Source organism: Heptranchias perlo, chromosome 25 (genome assembly GCF_035084215.1).
Source record: "Heptranchias perlo isolate sHepPer1 chromosome 25, sHepPer1.hap1, whole genome shotgun sequence".
NCBI classification, from domain to species: domain Eukaryota; kingdom Metazoa; phylum Chordata; class Chondrichthyes; order Hexanchiformes; family Hexanchidae; genus Heptranchias; species Heptranchias perlo.
This window is the reverse complement of record NC_090349.1, coordinates 44,913,637-44,933,069: the sequence shown is the minus strand read 5'-3', so window position 1 is coordinate 44,933,069 and position 19,433 is coordinate 44,913,637. Positions and strand designations below refer to the sequence as shown.

At 41.5% G+C, this 19,433-nt stretch overlaps 1 protein-coding gene across 5 annotated transcripts in view; it reads left to right on the top strand.

The window, feature by feature from the left end:
* The first annotated feature begins 6,757 nt into the window (after positions 1–6,757).
* Positions 6,758–19,433, top strand: part of sfswap (splicing factor SWAP) — an 86,064-nt gene continuing 73,388 nt past the window's right edge. For 3 of the 5 annotated variants that reach the window (XR_010967224.1, XM_068006190.1, XM_068006189.1), the window contains exons 1-6: positions 6,758–7,038; positions 7,950–8,116; positions 8,586–8,717; positions 10,787–10,869; positions 15,651–15,876; positions 19,140–19,249. Coding sequence is in view for 4 of the 5 variants with exons in the window: in XM_068006190.1 (XP_067862291.1) it covers positions 6,842–7,038; positions 7,950–8,116; positions 8,586–8,717; positions 10,787–10,869; positions 15,651–15,876; positions 19,140–19,249 (915 nt within the window). In the remaining variant the exon portion in view is untranslated. Of the gene's footprint in view, positions 7,632–7,949; positions 8,117–8,585; positions 8,718–10,786; positions 10,870–15,650; positions 15,877–19,139; positions 19,250–19,433 lie in introns of all 5 variants that reach the window. The other 2 variants (XM_068006192.1, XM_068006191.1) reach the window with 2 other exon arrangements.

Below are 19,433 nucleotides of genomic sequence, written 5' to 3'. Positions count from 1 at the left end.
AGAGAGACAGGGAAACGGAGATAGTGGAACAAGTGGAGAAATGGGAGGATGAAAATCTGACAGAGAGAGACGGGTAGCACATTGATGCACAGAGACATGGAAGGGGGCGAGACAGAAGGAGTCAGGAATACACACATTGGGAAAACCACAGGATAAATACCTGGAAGAAAACGTGGACCAGAGAGATGGGGCAGATCAGTGTTGTAGGCAGTCGTAAGGGGGAGGGGAAGAGAGGGAGCAACATCAGGGACAAACAAAGAATATGGGAGAGAGAAATATACTTGGGGTCCCCCACCTTTCCCCCACATTTTTGGGTATAGACTGAGATGGGGAGATGACAGAGACATCGATGGGGGAAGATAGGGGCACAGAGATAAATAAAAGAGATTTTGGGTGTGGGATGGAACTGGGAGAAGTAATTACTAGAGAGAGAGACATGTAGGAAGATATTGCTAAAAAGATAAATATAGGCAGAGAGATGGGGGATAGATGGAGAAATATCTCCCATAGAGAAATATCTCCCATATTACTCTACTGTCAAGCTATGGCCTCCCACCTATCTCTCAGCTCAAGCCTGACACCAATGCCTCAAATTTAAAAATGACATCCTTGTGTTTTAATGTCTTCATGGCCTTGCTCCTCTCCATCTCTGCAGCTCCTCCAGCCCTACAATGCTACCCCAAACTCTCCGTTCCTCTGACTCTGGCCTCTTGTGCACCCCCACCACCTCCCCCACCACCGTTACCCCATCGTTGGTGGTCGTGCTTCAGCCACCTAGGCCCCAAATTCTGGAATTCCCTCCCTAAATTCCCCCCACCTCTCCACTTCCCTCTCCTCCTTTTAAGAACCTCCTTAAAAACCCACCTCTGGGACCGATCTCTTGGCCGCCCCTCCTAATATCAGCTCCTTTGGCTCAGTGCCCGATTTCTCCCCATGCCTCTGTGAAGTGCCTTGGGACATCTTTCCGTGTTAGAAGTGCTAGATAAATCCAATTTGCTGTTGTTGTCTACCAGAGCCAGTACATTTCCAATATTTTGCCGCCACACTTCATATCATAGTCCGGGAAGATGGGCGTTGTGCAAGATTATGATGATAGCCTTGGGTTGTAATAAAGTCTGCTGGCAGGAAAAAAGGATTTTACAGAAAAAAATATGACACACTCTGCTCTCTTGGGCTGTTATATTGTGCCACAGCAATATATAAATCCTGCAGCTTCAGTGAGAATGGTGTCATGTAGGATATATATGCTATAATATATAACAAACATAAGGTTGATTTTCTGAGCTCAATATATCGGAGAGGACTTTTGCCTGTCAGACATGCACATTTTAGAAACTGCGAGTACGTTGCCCTTGATTTTCTGTTCTTTAATCTTCATAGATGAAAGAGCTTGGTTGGTGTACCTGCAATTTCCCATATTGCACGGCAGTACAGAGTTGCTCATTGTTCGCCCAGCCAGGACCACCCTCCTCGTTTGGTCAATGACGCACAGGGTTATCGAGAGCCCAGTGGGAAGAATACTGGCCCCCAACGACAGGTTACCCCTCCGGATTCCATTAGGCAGGCTGGTCAATCATCAATAATGCCCTGTGGACCTTCTTTGTTCAGGCTTCGAATGACTAAGTCTGCCGTAGGAGGTTGACTTAGTTCTAAACTTCCATTACATGTTGCTGTTAAGCTTCCTTGACCCCAAAGAAACCCTCGCCCACTCTCCCCCCCCCCCCCCCCCCTCACTGGTTAACCTCCACTAGGTCAATTGAAAATTTAAAAACTGAGATTGATAGATTTTTGTTGGGTAACGGAACCAAGGGCGGGTAGATGGAGTTAAGATTTAGATCAGTCATGGTCTAATTGAAAGGCGGAACAGACTCGAGGGGCTGAATGGCCTCGTCCTGTTCCTATGTTCCTATCAATGACGACAACTCAACGGTTGTGAAGCTGGGTCTGTTAATGAGTACGATAGCGTAGTGGTTATGTTACTGAACTAATAATCCGGGGAACATGGGCTCAATTTTGAAATGGTGGTGGGTTGGCATCGGGGGGCGGGGGGGTGAGGGGTGGTGGGTGTGGCAAACCCGAATAAAATAAACTTACCGTTTCCGACACGATCACAATGTAATTGACGGTGATTAAAGTTGTTTCCGGGTTTCGCGCCTGGCAACCAGCCCCTGATTGACAGACTGGCTGCCGACAGGAGCTGCAACGCCGAGGGTGGGGGGGAGAGAGAGGGAGAGAGAGAGAGACGTCATCCAGCACTGGGACGGAAGATCGAGGGGCGGGGGGAGAATGGGAGATCGGGGGGGAGAGGGGACGATCGGGGTGGGGGGGGAGATCGGGGGAGGGGGTAGATCGGGGGGGAGGGGAAGATCGGGGGGACATTGGGGGGAGAGGGGGAGATCGGGGGGGAGGGGAAGATCGGGGGGACATTGGGGGGAGAGGGGGAGATCGGGGGGGAGGGGAAGATCGGGGGGACATTGGGGGGAGAGGGGGAGATCGGGGGGGAGGGGAAGATCGGGGGGACATTGGGGGGAGAGGGGGAGATCGGGGGAGAGGGGGAGATCGGGGGGACATTGGGGGGAGAGGGGGAGATCGGGGGGGAGGGGAAGATCGGGGGGACATTGGGGGGAGAGGGGGAGATCGGGGGAGAGGGGGAGATCGGGGGGGGAGGGGAAGATCGGGGGGACATTGGGGGGGAGAAGGGCAGATCGGGGGAGGGGGTAGATCGGGGGGGAGGGGAAGATCGGGGGACATTGGGGGGGAGAAGGGCAGATCGGGGGGGGGGGAAGATAGGGGGACATTGGGGGGAGAGGGGAAGATCAGGGGGACATTGTGGGGGAGAAAGAGGGGGAGATCGGAGATGGAGACATTGGACATCGGAGCAGGGTGGAAAGGTAGGTTCATTTTGTGTTTTAACTTTGTGCAATGGTTTGTTATTTAATTTATTTTGTTTCTTTTTGCCTGATCCAGCCCTTCCAGGTGTGAATCAGAAGCCGTGGGAAAGCCACCCAGGTAAGTTAAAAATCGTTCTAACTACCTAATTTGTCACAAATAAAGTGCCTTAAGTATCTCAGTGAGGTGCATTTGGTTCTTTAACTATCATCCTGCCGGCTTTAATTGTCAGCGGGACTTCTGGATTCGGGACGCCCGCGCACAGGTGCAACTGTGGGAAACTTGGAAGTCGGTGGGTTGCAATTTTCGCAGCCCCCCGCCCACGCCCAGCGCACCCACAATTTAAGTTTAAAATTGAGCCCACATGTGTTCAAATCCCACCAGGGCAGTGTGAGAATTTGAATTCAGTTTTTTAAAAATCTGGAAATTAAAATTATCAGTAAAAGTGACCATGAAGCTGTCGGATTGTCGTAAAAACCCAACTGGTTCACTAATGTCCTTTAGGGAAGGAAACCTGCCATCCTTACCCGGTCTGGGCCTATATGTGGGTATTAATCCCAGTGTTCTTACAATATCGTGATTCAGATAGTTGCTTATGCAATTAATATAATTACATAACGTGGTTGACTCTTAACTGCCCTCTGAAGTGGCCCAGCGAGTCACTCAGTTGTATTAAGCAGGGCAACTAGGAATGGGCAATAATTACCGGCCTTGCCAGCGACACCCGCATTCCGAGAATGAATTTTAAAAAAGATATAGGCTGTTGGCCAGGGGCTGCAGAAGGTAACCTGAGACGTCGGCTGCTGATACACAGAGGCAGGAACGACTTTTGAACTAAAGTAACCTGGGTTCAGTTACTGGCCTCAGCTGCCTGGAACCAGTTTGAATTAACCAAGTTTTGTGAAAGACAAAGGAAATGTGATCAGACACAAGTCCTTATTTAGGAAAGGAGTAATGAGGTAATGCTACCTAAGTCCTTGGGACAGAGCCAATGAGGAGAAGACCCAGGCAAAAGCGAGAAAGCCCAAGCCAACGAAATAGAGAGACAGCACCGCCTGAAGAGATAAGATTGGGAATAAGAATGAAGGATCTGGGGCGTGGAGCCAAAGCGAAGACTCCGGAGACCAACCATCGCAGAAGTGGAAGACCCTACGTCAGGGACGTAGAGACGACGTCGAGAGAGAGAGAGAGAACAGAACGCCTGGCCAGCATCAGCTCTCCTTTTCGGGTATTATCCTTTATGTTTGTGACCACTCAGGCAGTGTCAGAGAAACCTAGTGGGTGTGCGTTTAGATCTTAGTTTGGGTATAAGACTCTATAACCTGGTGTAAACTACATGCCTGTATCTAACCAGACGTATAAGCTATATGTATATGCTCTAATGGCGTGAATAAAGTGAATTGAGAGTTAAGAGAGAATTGACTCTTCTCCTCTGTGTACTAAGCCAGTAACCGTAACTGGTGACCTCCAGTCAACAAGGCTAAATAATGTCTGATCACATGTACTTTAAGCAATTGGCTAATTGGCTCTTAAACATATGTGTCTGTTTTTTGCCTCATATTATAAGGATACAATACTCATTTTTACACCACAGAAGTTTTGTTTGACAGTTCTGAACAGCTTTATTTTCTATTGGAAGACAGCAACAAAAGTAAAACCGACACAATCGGTCTTACTTGAGATCACAACGCACAGCTTAATGGGGAAAACCTAATATATTAATTGCATAAGGAACTATTGGAATCACAGTATTGTAAGAACACAGGGATTAATACCCTGATAAGAATATTCAGCAAATTGGCACCAGACAAATCCTTAACCCTTTCACCTTAACTCCTCACCAAAGAGCTCTCTGGGGTTTACCACCCAGTTTATGCCGAGGAGTCAATGATCCCTAAATTTGGCTTGTCAAATGTCCTACATCAACCTATTTGGATTATTATTAACATTTACACTACCAACCACCCATCAGGATTTGCATAATCTACTGAATGTATGAGTTAACCCTTTCTTGCCAATTATTGAACAAGAAATCAGATATGGAAGTCATGAATTAACAATTGCTTATTAACCATGGAACCACAGTTAGCAGCACTTAAAAATTGAGCATACAAATAATTAGTGGATAAGGTTAATTGACAAAATAAGTAACAACGATTCAGTGTTAACTCCTTTTTGATTGTAAATTTACAGTTCAGATCAGTGTTTGAGATTGATATAAATTGATGAGATTAATTTAGGATTAGCCTCACTTGATAGTTAACAGCATTAGATAGCCAGTCTATTGAATAAAGGCTATATGCTTATAATTAGCAACGTTTCCAGAACTTATACCACCTCGTCCTTACGAGCTGGACCAAATGGCCTGTGTCTGTAACATTCTATAATTCGAGCTCCTCCCTAACAAATATCATTTTATCATTATTACTCTCGAGTCCCTGCGTTATTACGGTGACCACATTTCAAAAGTGCTTAATTGGCCGCAAAGCATGTTGGGACGTCCTGAGGTCATGAAAGGCGCGATAGAAATGCAAGTTCTTTCTCACTTTAGTATAGCCAGCGTAAATACTGTACTCCAGCCCATCATAAACTACCCTATTCTTGTCTATATAGATTTATGGGTTAGATTATCTACCCACTTGGTTGAATGGGTGGAAGATGATCAACTTACTGCATATTACATTTTTTCCATCAGCTTCATCGCAGATCAACTGGAATCTATCTATCAATCAATATTAAAATCTTACACCTGTGTACAATTCTCTTCTATAAAACCTTACTTCTTCTTGTTGCGTTAATGGTAACACTTTTGCATCAACTTTTCCCTTATAAATTCCTAGGTCCACACTTATAATGGGAACTGCCGATGTAAATTTGTCAAGCTGTAATTACATCCTCCCTCACTTTTAAAAAACTGCGTACAGCAGGCTCCCTAAAACCCAAAATCAGTTGACTCAGAAATAAAAACAGAAAATGCTGGAAACACTCAACGGGTCAGGCAACATCTGTGGGGAGAGAAACAGAGTTAACGTTACAGGCTGATGACTTTTCGTCGGAACTGTAACATCCTCCAGTTTTGATGAAAGGTAATCGGCCTGAAAGATTAACCCCACGTTTCTCGCTCTGCGTAGATGCTGCCTGACCTGCTGAGTGTTTAGCAGAATTTTCTGTGTTTTTATATCAGATTTTCCAGCATCTGCAGTGTCAGGTGGATGTACAAGATCCCACGGCGTTATTTTGAAGAAGAGCAGGGGGAGTTCTCCCTGGTGTCCTGGGGCCAATATTTATCCCTCAAACCAACATCACTAAAAAACAGATGATCTGATCATTATCATATTGCTGTTTGTGGGACCTTGCTGGGTGCAAATTGGCTGCTGCGTTTCCTACATTACAACAGTGACTGCACTTCAAAAATAATACTTCATTGGCTGTAAAGCGCTTTGGGGAGACCCTGAGGTCGTGAAAGGCCCTATATAAATGCAAGATGGCATAAAACTAAAAGAAAGGGCTTATACGAAGGAAAAGAGCAGCGGAGATCCCACGGACCGGGAGAGATATAAAGAACAGACAAAGAAAGTTTGAAAGAGTGGGTCTTTGCTTGTCTTTTGTTTTGGGGGGGGGGGGTTTAGTTGGCTCAGGCTGGCATCACATCAACCATCTGTGATTCGGGTGAGGGGTTTCACACTGGACAATTTTTTTAATTGAGGAGGCAGGAAAATAAAATAATAATAAAAATAAATGAAAGGAATTAATTGTAGTCAAGGCAGGATGTGTGTGTGTGTTTATATGTGTAAATAAGAGAAGCGAATCTGCGGAGTCGGAAGTGGGACAGTTGGAAGGGAGGCAGGCGCCGCCATTTTGTCGGCAAGGCGGGGAAGAAGCGGACTAAAAAAAAAATCAACAACGGTGAAGGAACATTTTCAAAGTTAGTATCTCAACAAAATAAAACAAAATGTCTCAGACGCGGGCCCAGGCGTACAGCAACCACCGTAAGCAGGGCAAGAAGAAGAAGAAGAAGGAGGAGAAGGTAGAATTGCTTGTCTTTGGTTACGCGTGCAAGTTGTTTCGGGAGGACGAGAAGGCCCAGTTCCACGACCAAGGCAAGCACCTCATCCCCTGGATGGGAGACCCGGCCCTCATGATCGATAGGTCGGTTTGTCCACTCAAGACACTTTCTTTCTCCCTTCTCTCTCTCGCTCATTATTATTTCCTCTGGAGAAAAAAAAAATTGTAACTTAAATTTTTTTTTATTTTTTATTTAAATAACAAAAAAAAAGTAAAATTAAATTGCTGGGATTTGGGGGCGGGGAGACACACATTATTTGTTTGTTAAATGTAAGCTGCATGTGGTCTGTATTATTTTTTTCCCCCCCTGTGTTTATATATATATATATATATACATGTCTCTATCACGTAATCCAGAGCTTCTTTCCCCAGTGAATTTGCCAGGTAGTAATGGCTAGGAAAAAAAAACAGACCTAGTCATGATTTTGCCTTCAAGGGACGGGCATCCAGTTGATGAAGAGCTCTCACTCTCCTCCTCCTCCTACTCCTCCTCGTCCTCCTCCAGGAAACGCAGAGCAGTGAAGCGAGGACATTTTCGGCCCTTTTGGTTCTTGCTGATAGGTATTTATGTCCTCGGGTTTGTGCGCCTGTTAAAACTGCTTTTTGCAGATGAAATGTTGTCAAGCAAGAGTGTCTTTGACAGATAGCAGTGCGAGTGATTGACTGAAACATGCACGGTAAGATTCTTTTTTAAAACAGTGTTGGCACTTGGCAAACCGGCTGTTCGTTTACATTTTGTTAACCATACAATATTGTGGTGAGAAACAGGGTTAAATTTTCTCAATGTACTTTTTACTGTCTTATAAAGGCAGATAAATGTTTAAATTTAAATATATAATACACTAAGCTATTTCGTTTTCATACTCGTATGTCATTTGTAATGTTATTGCTACCTGTTTCTTAAATATCACTTTCAGGTTGCCTAGTGTGGTAAGTATGTGATCTAGTTAGTGGTGTTTTCTTTTATTGTATTGACCAATGTCTTCGTCTTGCAGGTATGATTGTCGGGGTCACTTACACGACCTCTCAGAATGCGATGCGGAGTACACTTGGAACAGAGATTATCAGTTATCAGAAGAAGAGGCGAGGATTGATGCTCTTTGCGATGAAGAGAGGTATTTAGCCTTGCATACGGACTTGCTTGAGGAAGAGGCAAGGCAAGGTACTTTTTGCAAAACAACTTTACCTTTCAACCAAATTCATGTGAATTTCTGCAAATATTTATAATCTTCTGTAATTTGACCATGCACTCATTTTTTTTGATATTCCTTATTTGACAGTATCCTGGGGATTGGAAAAGGAATCCTTCCTTGTCAAAAAGGATCTCAGGAGTAGTTAAATTAGCCAGCAAAAGAGAATTGTACGCAACTTAGGGCAGAATGGAAACTAAGCATTCTGTTTTGTCTTTCTCTTCAATGGGAAAGCTGACTTGTCTGTTGATATATTTTAAGGCTTTTTCATGATTCTCATTAAAAGTGATTACAATTGTATTTTAAATCTTATAAATAATTTAGTCTGTATTGCTGTTGAATGTCAGATTTTAGTTTACGTGCATGTCAGATTTTAAAGTAATGTTTGCTTCTTTAAGTCTAATGCATTTTTTCCCCCTCCACAAACCTCTGCCTTTTAAGAGGAAGAATATAGGCGTCTGAGTGAGGCTTTAGCAGAGGACGGCACCTATAATTCAGTTGCATTTGCTTATAATAGTGATTACTATGATCCATCACAGCCAACAGAAGAGGAAGATCTCACCAAAACAGATGGCAAGTATTGAATTTTATTTTTAAAACAGTTTTGTGCCTTGATAGAAAATCTTTTGTAGATGACATATATTCATAATAATTGACCCTAAAGCAATTTTAATCCGCAATTCGTTTAGAAAAACTTTTTGCTCTTCATTTCAAAATCAGGTATAAATGAAGATCTGAAGTTCAGCCATTTGACATTTATTGAAATATAAAATTACCAGTAAATTTGATAACCCTATATGAATACCTCCGTTGATCAATAATTCAAAAAGTAACGTGCTGTACTTCTTGGCTGGCCTCCTATCTTCCACCCTCTGTAAATTCAGCTTATCGATAACTCTGTTCATAACTCGTACCAAGTTCCACTCACCCATTACCCCTGACCTATACTGGCCCCCAGCCCCCAAATCCTCCAATTTAAAATTCTGATCCTTGTGTTTAAATCCCTTTAAAGACTTGCCTCTTCTATCTCTGAAACTTCCTGCATCCCTATAACCCCTGCAGAACTCCCCGTTCCTCCGACTAGCCTTATGCAATCCCCCATACCGTTCCCACCTTCAGTCACCTCAGCCCTATGCTCTGGAATTCCCTCCTTAGACCCCTCTGCCTCTCCACCTCCATTTCCTCTTAGGCTATACTTAAAACCCAACTTTAGTCATCCATTTTTCTTTCTGCCTCTTATGAAGTGCATTGTGACACTTTTCTATGTTAAAGCCGCTATATAAATGGGAGTTTTTGTTGCTGTGCCTGAATGTATTCTGATCTGGAGGAAATTGTTAGTATAGCCATCAGCTAATGCACATTAATTATACATATTAAATGTGCGCTGAACTTACTGGAACCTTAAAAGTTGCTTTAAATGGGCAGTTCTTAACTGAAAGGGTTGGACATGAAAGTAGGTAAAGAAACATGGTAAATTATTGAAAGGCAAGGTTGAGTTTGACAATTTATATTTCGAAAATATTCCGGTGACTTGCTGGTAAGTTGTGTAATTTTAGCTGGTTAGGCCCCAGCAGTACCTTCTGAATGTTTGGAGCCCTGGAGTGTTGGCTCTTGCTAAACTGTGCCTAAGCTTTGTGAATTTGGTAAATGGATTGTTTCCCAAGATTCCATATCGAAATCGTTGCATGTACATATTTCTGGTAACCAGAATGACACTTTGCTGGGGTATCAAATATGAATTGAAGCTTGTCTAGTGAAAATAGAGGAAATTAATTGCTGAACTGGTACTCCGTTACAAAAATGGAAGTAGTTTACATTAGAAAAATTTTTCAATCCATAATGTAATAATTCCCAGTAGAAGTAATGAAATGTATGTAATAACCTAGTTATAGATACAATTGGTGTAAATAGTCCAATTTAATAGCATTTAAAATTGCTAATTTGTTCCCGTTTGTTATCAATAGAGATGAGGTTCAAGTTGAAATGCACTTATAGTTAAACCTAAGTACAAATTAACATATCCAGTATAATTTCTGATTCCTACATGACTATTCCAACGAGTAAAGAAAGAAGCTGCATTTATACTAGCACCTTTCACGTCCTCAGGATGTCCCAAAGTACTTGACAGTCAAAAGGCACCTCTCCAAAGGCTATTTAATCATTGCAGATGAATAAATGTACGTTCTCATTAACTGCGTCACAGCCCATGGATTACATCTGGTGTAGTGACTGTTATGTCGGCATAGTACTCTGGTAAAATGCTCAAGTTTGAGAAAGAGTGAAAACGTTCAAATCAAGACATGCCAAATGAGGGTACATGACAAACTGGGGAAGACGAAGACAAAGTTGTGGGTAGGCTTGTGGCAACTGGGGAGGGGAAGAACACAGAATTAAAATTCCCCTTTAAATAGTAACATTTTCAATGAAGTGGAGGAACGGGAAGATCTTAGTGTATAGACACAAAAGTAGAGATATATTTTTAGATGAATATACTTGAGGCTAATGAGAATGTATAATTAGTCATCTGCAATGATTTATTGGCATATGGTGAGGGGCATTTTCACTTAGAAGCACTACATCTCCATGTGTAGTTGCACCTCATATGGCATTAATAGCATTTTCTTTTACCTTTTGTGTGGTAGTTGAGAGTGATGATAATGCAGAAGAGAATGAAGAGCCGTACACTGCTCCTCCTGGGCTACTTGTCCCTTCTGATGTAGAAGTTGTAAGTATCTTGCGTTTCTTGTAATTACTTCACTGGAATGTCATAGGTTGTAGTGTTTAAATGTGGTCAGCTTTCACAAGAGGAGATGTTATGAGGTTATTATCTACCAATTCCAAAATCAAAAAAGCCGGAGTTATTGATGTACCTTAGTTTAAGTTCTTTTACCATTAATGGAAAACTACCCTGTTGAAAATTTTACTTTACTTTTCAGTCAGCTGTTCTGAACTGTGTTCTTGAGTTTTGTGGGAAAATATAACTTGTAGCTCTGAAGTTTCCTTGACTGTCATATGGTGTCCGCAGATAAATAGATTCAATAATAGTCAGGTTTCCCAGTTTAAAAAAAAGTCTCTGGTGGGACAGGGTTATATTATGTTGTGATTTATTGTTTAGTGGTCTATGGCTTAGTCCCTGTTTTCCCATTAGCAGACCTGTTGTATGGATTTCAATATTATTCCAATGTGTCATCTAGGTAAAATTCTTTGAGTTCAGACCTTGTTCACTGTGGGTAAATTTATAAATGTAAGGGCTATTCAAGAATTTTTATACATGTCCCATGCATTGTGTAGCTAGCTATTTTATATGACTAATTCAAAGCTTGTTGTTTGGACTTGGAAGCTTATGAGGAGGGTCTTCACATAGCATTATATTTCTGTGTTGGGAAATTGATGAAGCAGCTTTGAGCTACCAAATCGTTTTAAGTTCTGATGGAAGAGACTCAGGGACCTGCAATTTAGAGTGGCTTTAAAGCATTAAGATAAGTTGGAAAATGCAAAAACCGAGAGAGTGATTCTCCATGTTTACTTGTAGGCTGAACACCCTTCCAGAATAGGTATTTATTGGCAGTTAAGTTGGTCAAACTGTCTCCAGGTTGTTGAATATTTTTTGAGTGCTTGTTTGATTGCTCATCTGCAGGCAGATATTTTTCCCCTCCTCCGGTACTGAAGGCTGCTTAGCTACAGATGTGTCGGTTGTCGTTTCTAGTAGCTTGCCCATATCATCATTCTTTTTGCCCCTTCCACAAAAACCTTGTGATTGCGGATACTCGCCAAGTTAGACAATCAATTTATTGTCTTTATGGCTTATCGTCATACTAGGTGGTCCATTACCCACTGAGCCATTGGGGCAATTGAAAAGATAGTATTTCACAAATGTTGACTATTCTTTTCTTCAGGCACGTTGCACTTGACTGGAAATTTGTTTTGACTAAGAAGGCAAAAACTGATTTAACCTAAATGTGTAATATTAGTACGACTTTTTAATAGTTGAAAACGGTGTTGTGAATCTTTTCTAAACAAAGAACAACCACGACCTACAAATTCTTTAAATCTGGCACCTAAAAACCTTAGCCTTTTTTAATCATCTTAAAATTGGCTACTTATTTTTTCCTGCTCTAGGAGATAATTTAACTGTTAGTAATGCTAACAACAAGATTGGACTGTCTAGTGGAGAGGATGAACATTGATGACATGAATATCTTCTCATGCACACTTGTTCACCTGCCAAATTTTTGAAAACATGATAGGCCAGATCTTGCTGGATTGGGGCATCTCGCGGCGTACGCCGTCAGTTAAACTTTATCCTGCACACTTCAGCTTGAAAAATTTTTTGTGCTGGAAGTGCAAGCTGATAAAGGTGTGACGAGGGCAAGGAGGCATCTTGGACCTTAATGAATGACGGGAGAAGGCGGGTCAAATCTGGTACAGAAAGAGAGGGAAAGAAAGATTGGATTAAGAGGCAGAAAGGAAAAGTAAGATTTTTTTTTTAAAATTGACTTTTTAAAAATCTCTAACAACAATTTACTACCTGCAGGAATGAGGCTGAAGAGGTTAAGTTGTTCCCTTTCTGGGCCGGAGAGGTTGATTGGCATTGCATTAACAATTGTCACATCATTAAAACAGTACTTACACTGTTAAGTTCCAGCCCTAACTTTCTGCGGCGAGTTGATTGGGCAATTAATGTGTAAATCCAGCAAGTTCTTAAAAATAACGGGGAGGCTAAGGACGAGATTTGTGCGAAAGAAACGGTGGAGCGGCGTAAATCACCCAGCAAGTTCTGGAGGTTTGCAACTCACGGCCTGTCTCTTAATCCCCTGAACTTGCTGGCCGATTTGCACGTTAATAATGTCGTTATTTTTCCAGCAAGATTCGGCCAAATCTTAAGATCTTGTGTAATTAACAGGAAATGTTACATTTTGTGGAATAGTTAGAGTTAAAGTAATTCCTCACCTGAGAATTGAAAAGTGATTCCATAATCTGAGAAACTGTACTAAACACACAACTTTTTAGTCAAGTTTAATAAAAGGTAACCATTTCTGAATTTAGAATTATTTATATCTTCAGTTATTTGCAGGGCTTTGCGTTTAAGATCTATCTTCCATTTCAGTCAGTAGATTGAATGTTCTAGGGAAAGGGATTTTGGAAAGCGTCTGGTCTTTGCAGAGAACATATTGTGGGCTGTTTGGACAATTTGTTTTGTTCTCTGTACCCTGATTTCTTTACGTAGCAGGTTGTTGGAGTATGGAATGCTTTACTACAGAGAGTGATTGAGGCAAAGATTTTTTTAATTTTTGGACTGTGGGCAATGCTAGCAAAGCTACATTTATTGCCCATCACTAGTTGCCTGAGAAAGAGGTGGTGAGTCTTCTTGAACCACTATAGTCCTTGTGGCAATGGTGTTAGGTAATGCCCAGATTCTGACCCAGTGATTATGAAGGAACGGCAGCATGTGCCTAAATCGGGATGGTGTGTGACTTGGAGAGGAACTTGTAGCGATGGTGCCTGTGGCATTGTTGCTCTTGTCCTCCTCGGTGATAGAGGTCACGGGAGGGAGATGCTGTTGAAGTAACTTTGGTGAGTTGCTGCAATGAATCTTGGAGACACTATATACTGCAGGCACAGTGCGCTGATAATGGAGGGATTGATATTTGAGCTGGTTGACAGTGGCGTCAGTCAAGCAAACTGCTCTGTCCTGGATGATGTTGAGCTCCTTAAGTGTTTTTGCAGCTGAACTCATCCAGATGAGTGGTGAGGTCGGGCAGTGAGCCACGTGTTGCACAGTACCCTGTCTCTGCCTTGCTTTGATAACCACTTTGATATGCCTGGTCCAGTTAAGCTTCTGGCCATTGGTGACCTCTAGGACGTTGGTAGGGTTTATTTGGTGCTGGTGATACTGGTTGAAGATCAAGGGAAGATGGCTGGATTTTCTCTTGTTGCAGATGGTTTTCTTGGCTGGCGTCCCATCTTGCACCCTCCATAAACTTGAGCTCATCCAAAACTCTCCTGCCCGTATCCTCACTCGAACAAATTCCCGTTCATCCATCACCCCTGTGCTTACTGACCTACATTGGTTCCCAATCCGGCAGTGCTGAATTTTAAAATTCTCATTCTTGTGTTCAAATCCCTCCGTGGCCTCGTCCGTCACTAAATCTATATCCTCTTCCAGCCCTACAACTCTCCGAGGTCTCTATGCTTCTCCAATTCTAGCCTGAATATATTTATAAATCACTGAATATATTTAAGAAGGAGCTAGATAGATTTCTAGACACAAAAGGCATCAAGGGATATGGGGAGAGCGCGGGAATATGGTATTGAGATAGAGGATCAGCCATGATCATATTGAATGGCGGAGCAGGCTCGAAGGGCCGTATGGCCTGCTCCTGCTTTCTATGTTTGTAAAGTTCTATGGTTCAATGAGAGGGAGTAATAGAAAAGGCACCCCATGAATAGTTTAATAAGATTTTTTAAAATGTTGACAGTAGCAATTTAGTGCTTTGGCTGATTTTCTCTCTCGTTTCTCCTTCGTCTTCACCCCAGTATGTTGAGCATGTGTAACTGTTGAGGAAAAATATTGCACCTTGCATTTGTGGCAGGAAGCTTAAGTATTTTAATAAAGCCATAGCACCCATGAGAGACTAACTACGGAAACACAAAAGTAACAAACTGGAGCTTTTTTCATGGGGATATTTGAGGACAGTGTGTGTACTGTAGTTGTTTCTTTCCTTCACTGTACAAAGCACATTTTACATGAGGATGGTGCATCAGTTGTGCACTCCTTAACAAACTGTAAGTTTGGTTATGCTGGGATATAACCAATCTTCAGTCTTCCTTTGAGTTATAGCATGATGTGGAGATGCCGGTGATGGACTGGGGTTGACAATTGTAAACAATTTTACAACACCGAATTATAGTCCAACGATTTTATTTGAAATTTACAAGCTTTCGGAGGCTTCCTCCTTCCTCAGGTAAATGTGGAATGTCCTTCACATTTACCTGAGGATGTAAATGTCCTTCACATTTACCTGAGGAAGGAGGAAGCCTCCGAAAGCTTGTAAATTTCAAATAAAATCGTTGGACTATAACTTGGTGTTGTAAAATTGTTTACAATTGAGTTATAGCAGAAAGAAGAAATTATGAGCAAAGCCATACTTGAATGCAGGTGAAGAAGCAAAAACTGACTTGATTGCACATCCACTAGAAAATAAACAAGTATGCTTGTGATACATTTACCTAATTAATAAATTGTGGTCTTATCAAATGTACTAGTTACAACATCAACAGATGTTTAGTGTCTTTATTAGTTAACCAGTCAATATTTTTAGATCCCAATGATTGTAATGTGGCAGTTTGAATCTCGAAAGTATTAAATAAACTAACTGATGTATGCAGCATTCAACTGGTATTCTACCATTGGTGTAGATAGAATATTTTATTCAGCTCTTCTAGTTTTAAGACTATTTTCTTATAAGTTCTTATGGCATGTATACAATTTCTTTCTCTCTCCAGCCTGCAACATCCAAAATGCATGCCATCATTGAGCGCACGGCAAAATTTGTCTGCAAGCAGGGGACACCATTTGAAATCATGCTTAAAGCTAAACAAGCCCAGAATTCTCAGTTTGACTTTCTGCGTTTTGATCACTACCTTAATCCATACTATAAACACATTCTCAAGACCATGAAAGAAGGGAAATATGTTGCTCAGACAGAAAAAAGATTCGACGAGAAAAGGAGTAAGTTAACTATTTCTGATCACTTTTCCATTACCGATTCCATATGGAATCCTGTAATTTGATAAATTTTACGTTCTGTGAAGTTGCTTGGGAAATAAAAAGTGCAGTTTTCAAAGGGAGTGAAGGAGGAGAGGATATTACTATGCTATTTATGTTCATAAATTAAAAGGTCCAATGCGACTTGAAGTTGATAAGTCAGCAGGCTAGGGCAGTCTACCTCCAGAGTACTTAAAGTGGGGGGGGGTTAATAATGTAATGGTGGAGGCACTAATCACAATGTTTTGAAAATGGGGATTGTATCAAGAAGTGCTGGGTGGTGAATGTTATACCCTATTCAAGAAGAGGTGAAAGGGATGAGCCAGGTAATTACAGATGAGTTAGCCTCATGCTGATGGGAAAACTGCTAGAGACCATAAATAAAGGATAGCATTGGTGTAGATTTAGAAAGGTAAAGACAGTCAGCAACGATTTTTAAAGGGCAGGTTGTACTTGCCTAATCAAATTCTTTAAAATTATCAAGCACAAAGAGTAAGGGAATGAAATGGACCTGCTATATTTGGACTTTAGACAAGTGTTTGATGAAGTGCCACTCGAGATTTGTAAGTGGGATTAAGGCACATTTTATTAAAGATAAAGTGGCGGCATGGATGGATCGATGGCTGAAGGAGAGTAGGAATAAATTGATTTTTGGCTTGGCAAGATGTAGCTAGTGTGCCACAGGGATTTCTGGGGCATCTATTCTTCATATGTGTAAGTGACTTAGGTGTTGCGCTGATGTGAAAATCTGCTGACAGCGTTAAATTAGGAGGCATGGCAAACTGAGAGAAGGTTGCAGGAGGGCACAGGTGGGATTGGGTAGATATGTGGCAAATGCAGTTCAGTGGCCATAAATATATGAAATACAAGCTGAGGAAAAGAATAGCAAATGGAAATCTAACTTAAACAGTAAAATTCTCAATGGAGTGGAGGAGCAAAGCACTCGGGTACAGGTGCACCAATCTTTAAAAGCATGATTGCAGTTGGAAATATAAAAAGGGCCAATGAAATTCAGGGTTTTATACAGTAGCTCTGCATAAAAACGCAGAGAGATAATAATGAATCTGTACAAGAGGTTGGTTAAGGTTCAGTTGAAGTAATTTGTGCTGTTTTGAGCACCCATTATAGAAAACATTGGTGTCATTGAAAAGGCACATTGTAGATTTTCTCGGATGCCTACATAACAACTGTTTGCCTACACTGCACTTCAGAAATTGCTTATTTTCTGTGATTGCTTAGAGAAGTTTCTGAAAGACATGACAATGCTTATATAAATGCAAATCTTCCTTTCAGGATGGAAACAGGATTGAGAATATATAATTATGTTAGACTTGTAACACTAGAGTAGAGAAGTTTCAAGGAGCATCCAGTAGAAGTGAAGGATCATCTCAACAGAAGTGTTCAAAGGTTTTAAAAAGATTTGAGAGAATAGTGAAAGATTATTTCCAATTGTTGGTGCCAGGGGACTGAACGCCTTTAGTACTAGAAGTATAAAGGGTGAGGTTAAAAAAAAATGAAAATGTTTATCCGAGCATAGAATGCTTTTATTATAAGTGGGTATTGAAGCAGAGTCAATCATAGCATGCATTTAAGAGGGAATTCGATAAATCTTGAAGAGGAAAGCATTAAAGGGTAATGGGGAAAGAACAAGGAGTGGATAGCTCCAGTGTAACCCCCTATTCAAGAAAGGAAGGAGAGAGAAAACAGGGAACTACAGACCAGTTAGTCTGACAGTAGTAGGGAAAATGCTACAAGGATGTAGTAACAGGGCGCTTAGAAAATCATAATATGATTAGGCAGAGTCAACACAGTTTTATGAAAGGGAAACCGTGTTTGACAAATCTATTAGAATTTCTTGAGGGTGCAACTAGCAGGGTAGATAAGGGGGAACCAGTGGATGTAGTATATTTGGATTTTCAAAAGGCATTTGATAAGGTGCCACACAAGAGGCTGTTACATAGGATATGGGATGGGGGGCCATATACTAGCATGGATGGAGGATTGGTTAATGGACAGAAAATAGAGAGTAGGGATAAACGGGTCATTTTCAGGTTGGCAGGTTGCAACTTAGATGAGGAGGCCGAGTGTAATGTTATCCAAGTTTGCTGATGATACAAAGCTAGGTGGGAAAGTAAGCTGTGAGGAGGACGCAAAGAATCTGAAAAGGGATAAGTGAGTGGGCAAGAAGGTGGCAGATGGATTATAATGTGGGGAAATGTGAGGTTATTCACTTTGGTAGGAAGAATAGAAAAGTAGAATATTTTTTAAATGATGAGAAACTGTTAAATGTTGGTGTTCAGAGGGATTTGGGTGTCCTTGTACATGAAACACAGAAAGTTAACGTGGGTACAACAAGCAATTAGGAAGGCAAATAGTCTGTAAGCCTTTACTGCAAGTGGGTTGGAGTACAAGAATAAGGAAGTCTTGCTACAATTCTACAGGGCTTTAGAGAACTATGCGCAGTTTTGGTCTCCTTACCTAAGGAAGGATATATTTGCCGTAGAGGTGGTGCAATGAAAGTTCACTAGATTGATTCCTGGGGTGAGAGGGCTCTCCTATGAGGAAAGATTGAGTAGAATGGCCCTGAACTCTGGAGTTTAGAAGAATGAGAGGTGATCTCATTGAAACATACAAGATTCTAAGAGGGCTTGACAGGGTAATTCTGAGAGGCTGTTTCCTCTGGCTGGAGAGTCTAGAATTAGGGGAAATAGTCTCAGGATAGGAGGTCGGACATTTAGGACTGAGATGAGAAGGAATTTCTTCACTCAAAGGGTTGTGAATCTTTGAAATTCTCTACCCCAGAGAGCTGTGGGTGCTCATTCGTTGAGTATATTCAAGACTGAGATTGATAGATTTTTGGACTCTAGGGGAAATCGAGGTACATGGGGATCGGGCGGGAAAGTGGAGTTGAGGTCGAAGATCAGCCATGACATTGAACGGCGGAGCAGGCTTGAGGGGCCGTATGGTCTACTCCTATTTCTTATGTGTGCATCAAGCACTTGCAGAGACGTCATGGGTCGAATGGACCTGCTCTATAATGCAATTTCTATAATTTGAGAAATAGCACAATTTTCTTGCTGATCCTGGATCTTTAAAACCAGTTACTCCAGCTGATTATTCTATAACTGCTGCTTTGGCCATTAGAGCTTGTATAAGATGGAAAAACTTGGCCTTTTCAAGACTTAGATATCACTATCTATTGAAACGCATTTTAAACTTCCTAACAGAATCTATAACAGAATCAGGTGAAGATGATGATGACGACAATGATGGCAGTTATCTCCATCCGAGTCTTTTTGCTTCTAAAAGTAACTCCAGATTGGAAGAATTGACGAGGGTGAGTGTCCACTGAGATCTGATTTTACAGTATCTTTATTTCAAAGTATAATTGGACTTTTTCAGAATAGGTCCAAATGGCTGAAACTCAGTTGCCAGCAGTGACTGTACTCCACCTACGATTTCTTTTAAATTTAATTTAAGGAGTGAATTGAAATACAGTACTAGGCGAATGTCTTGTAACC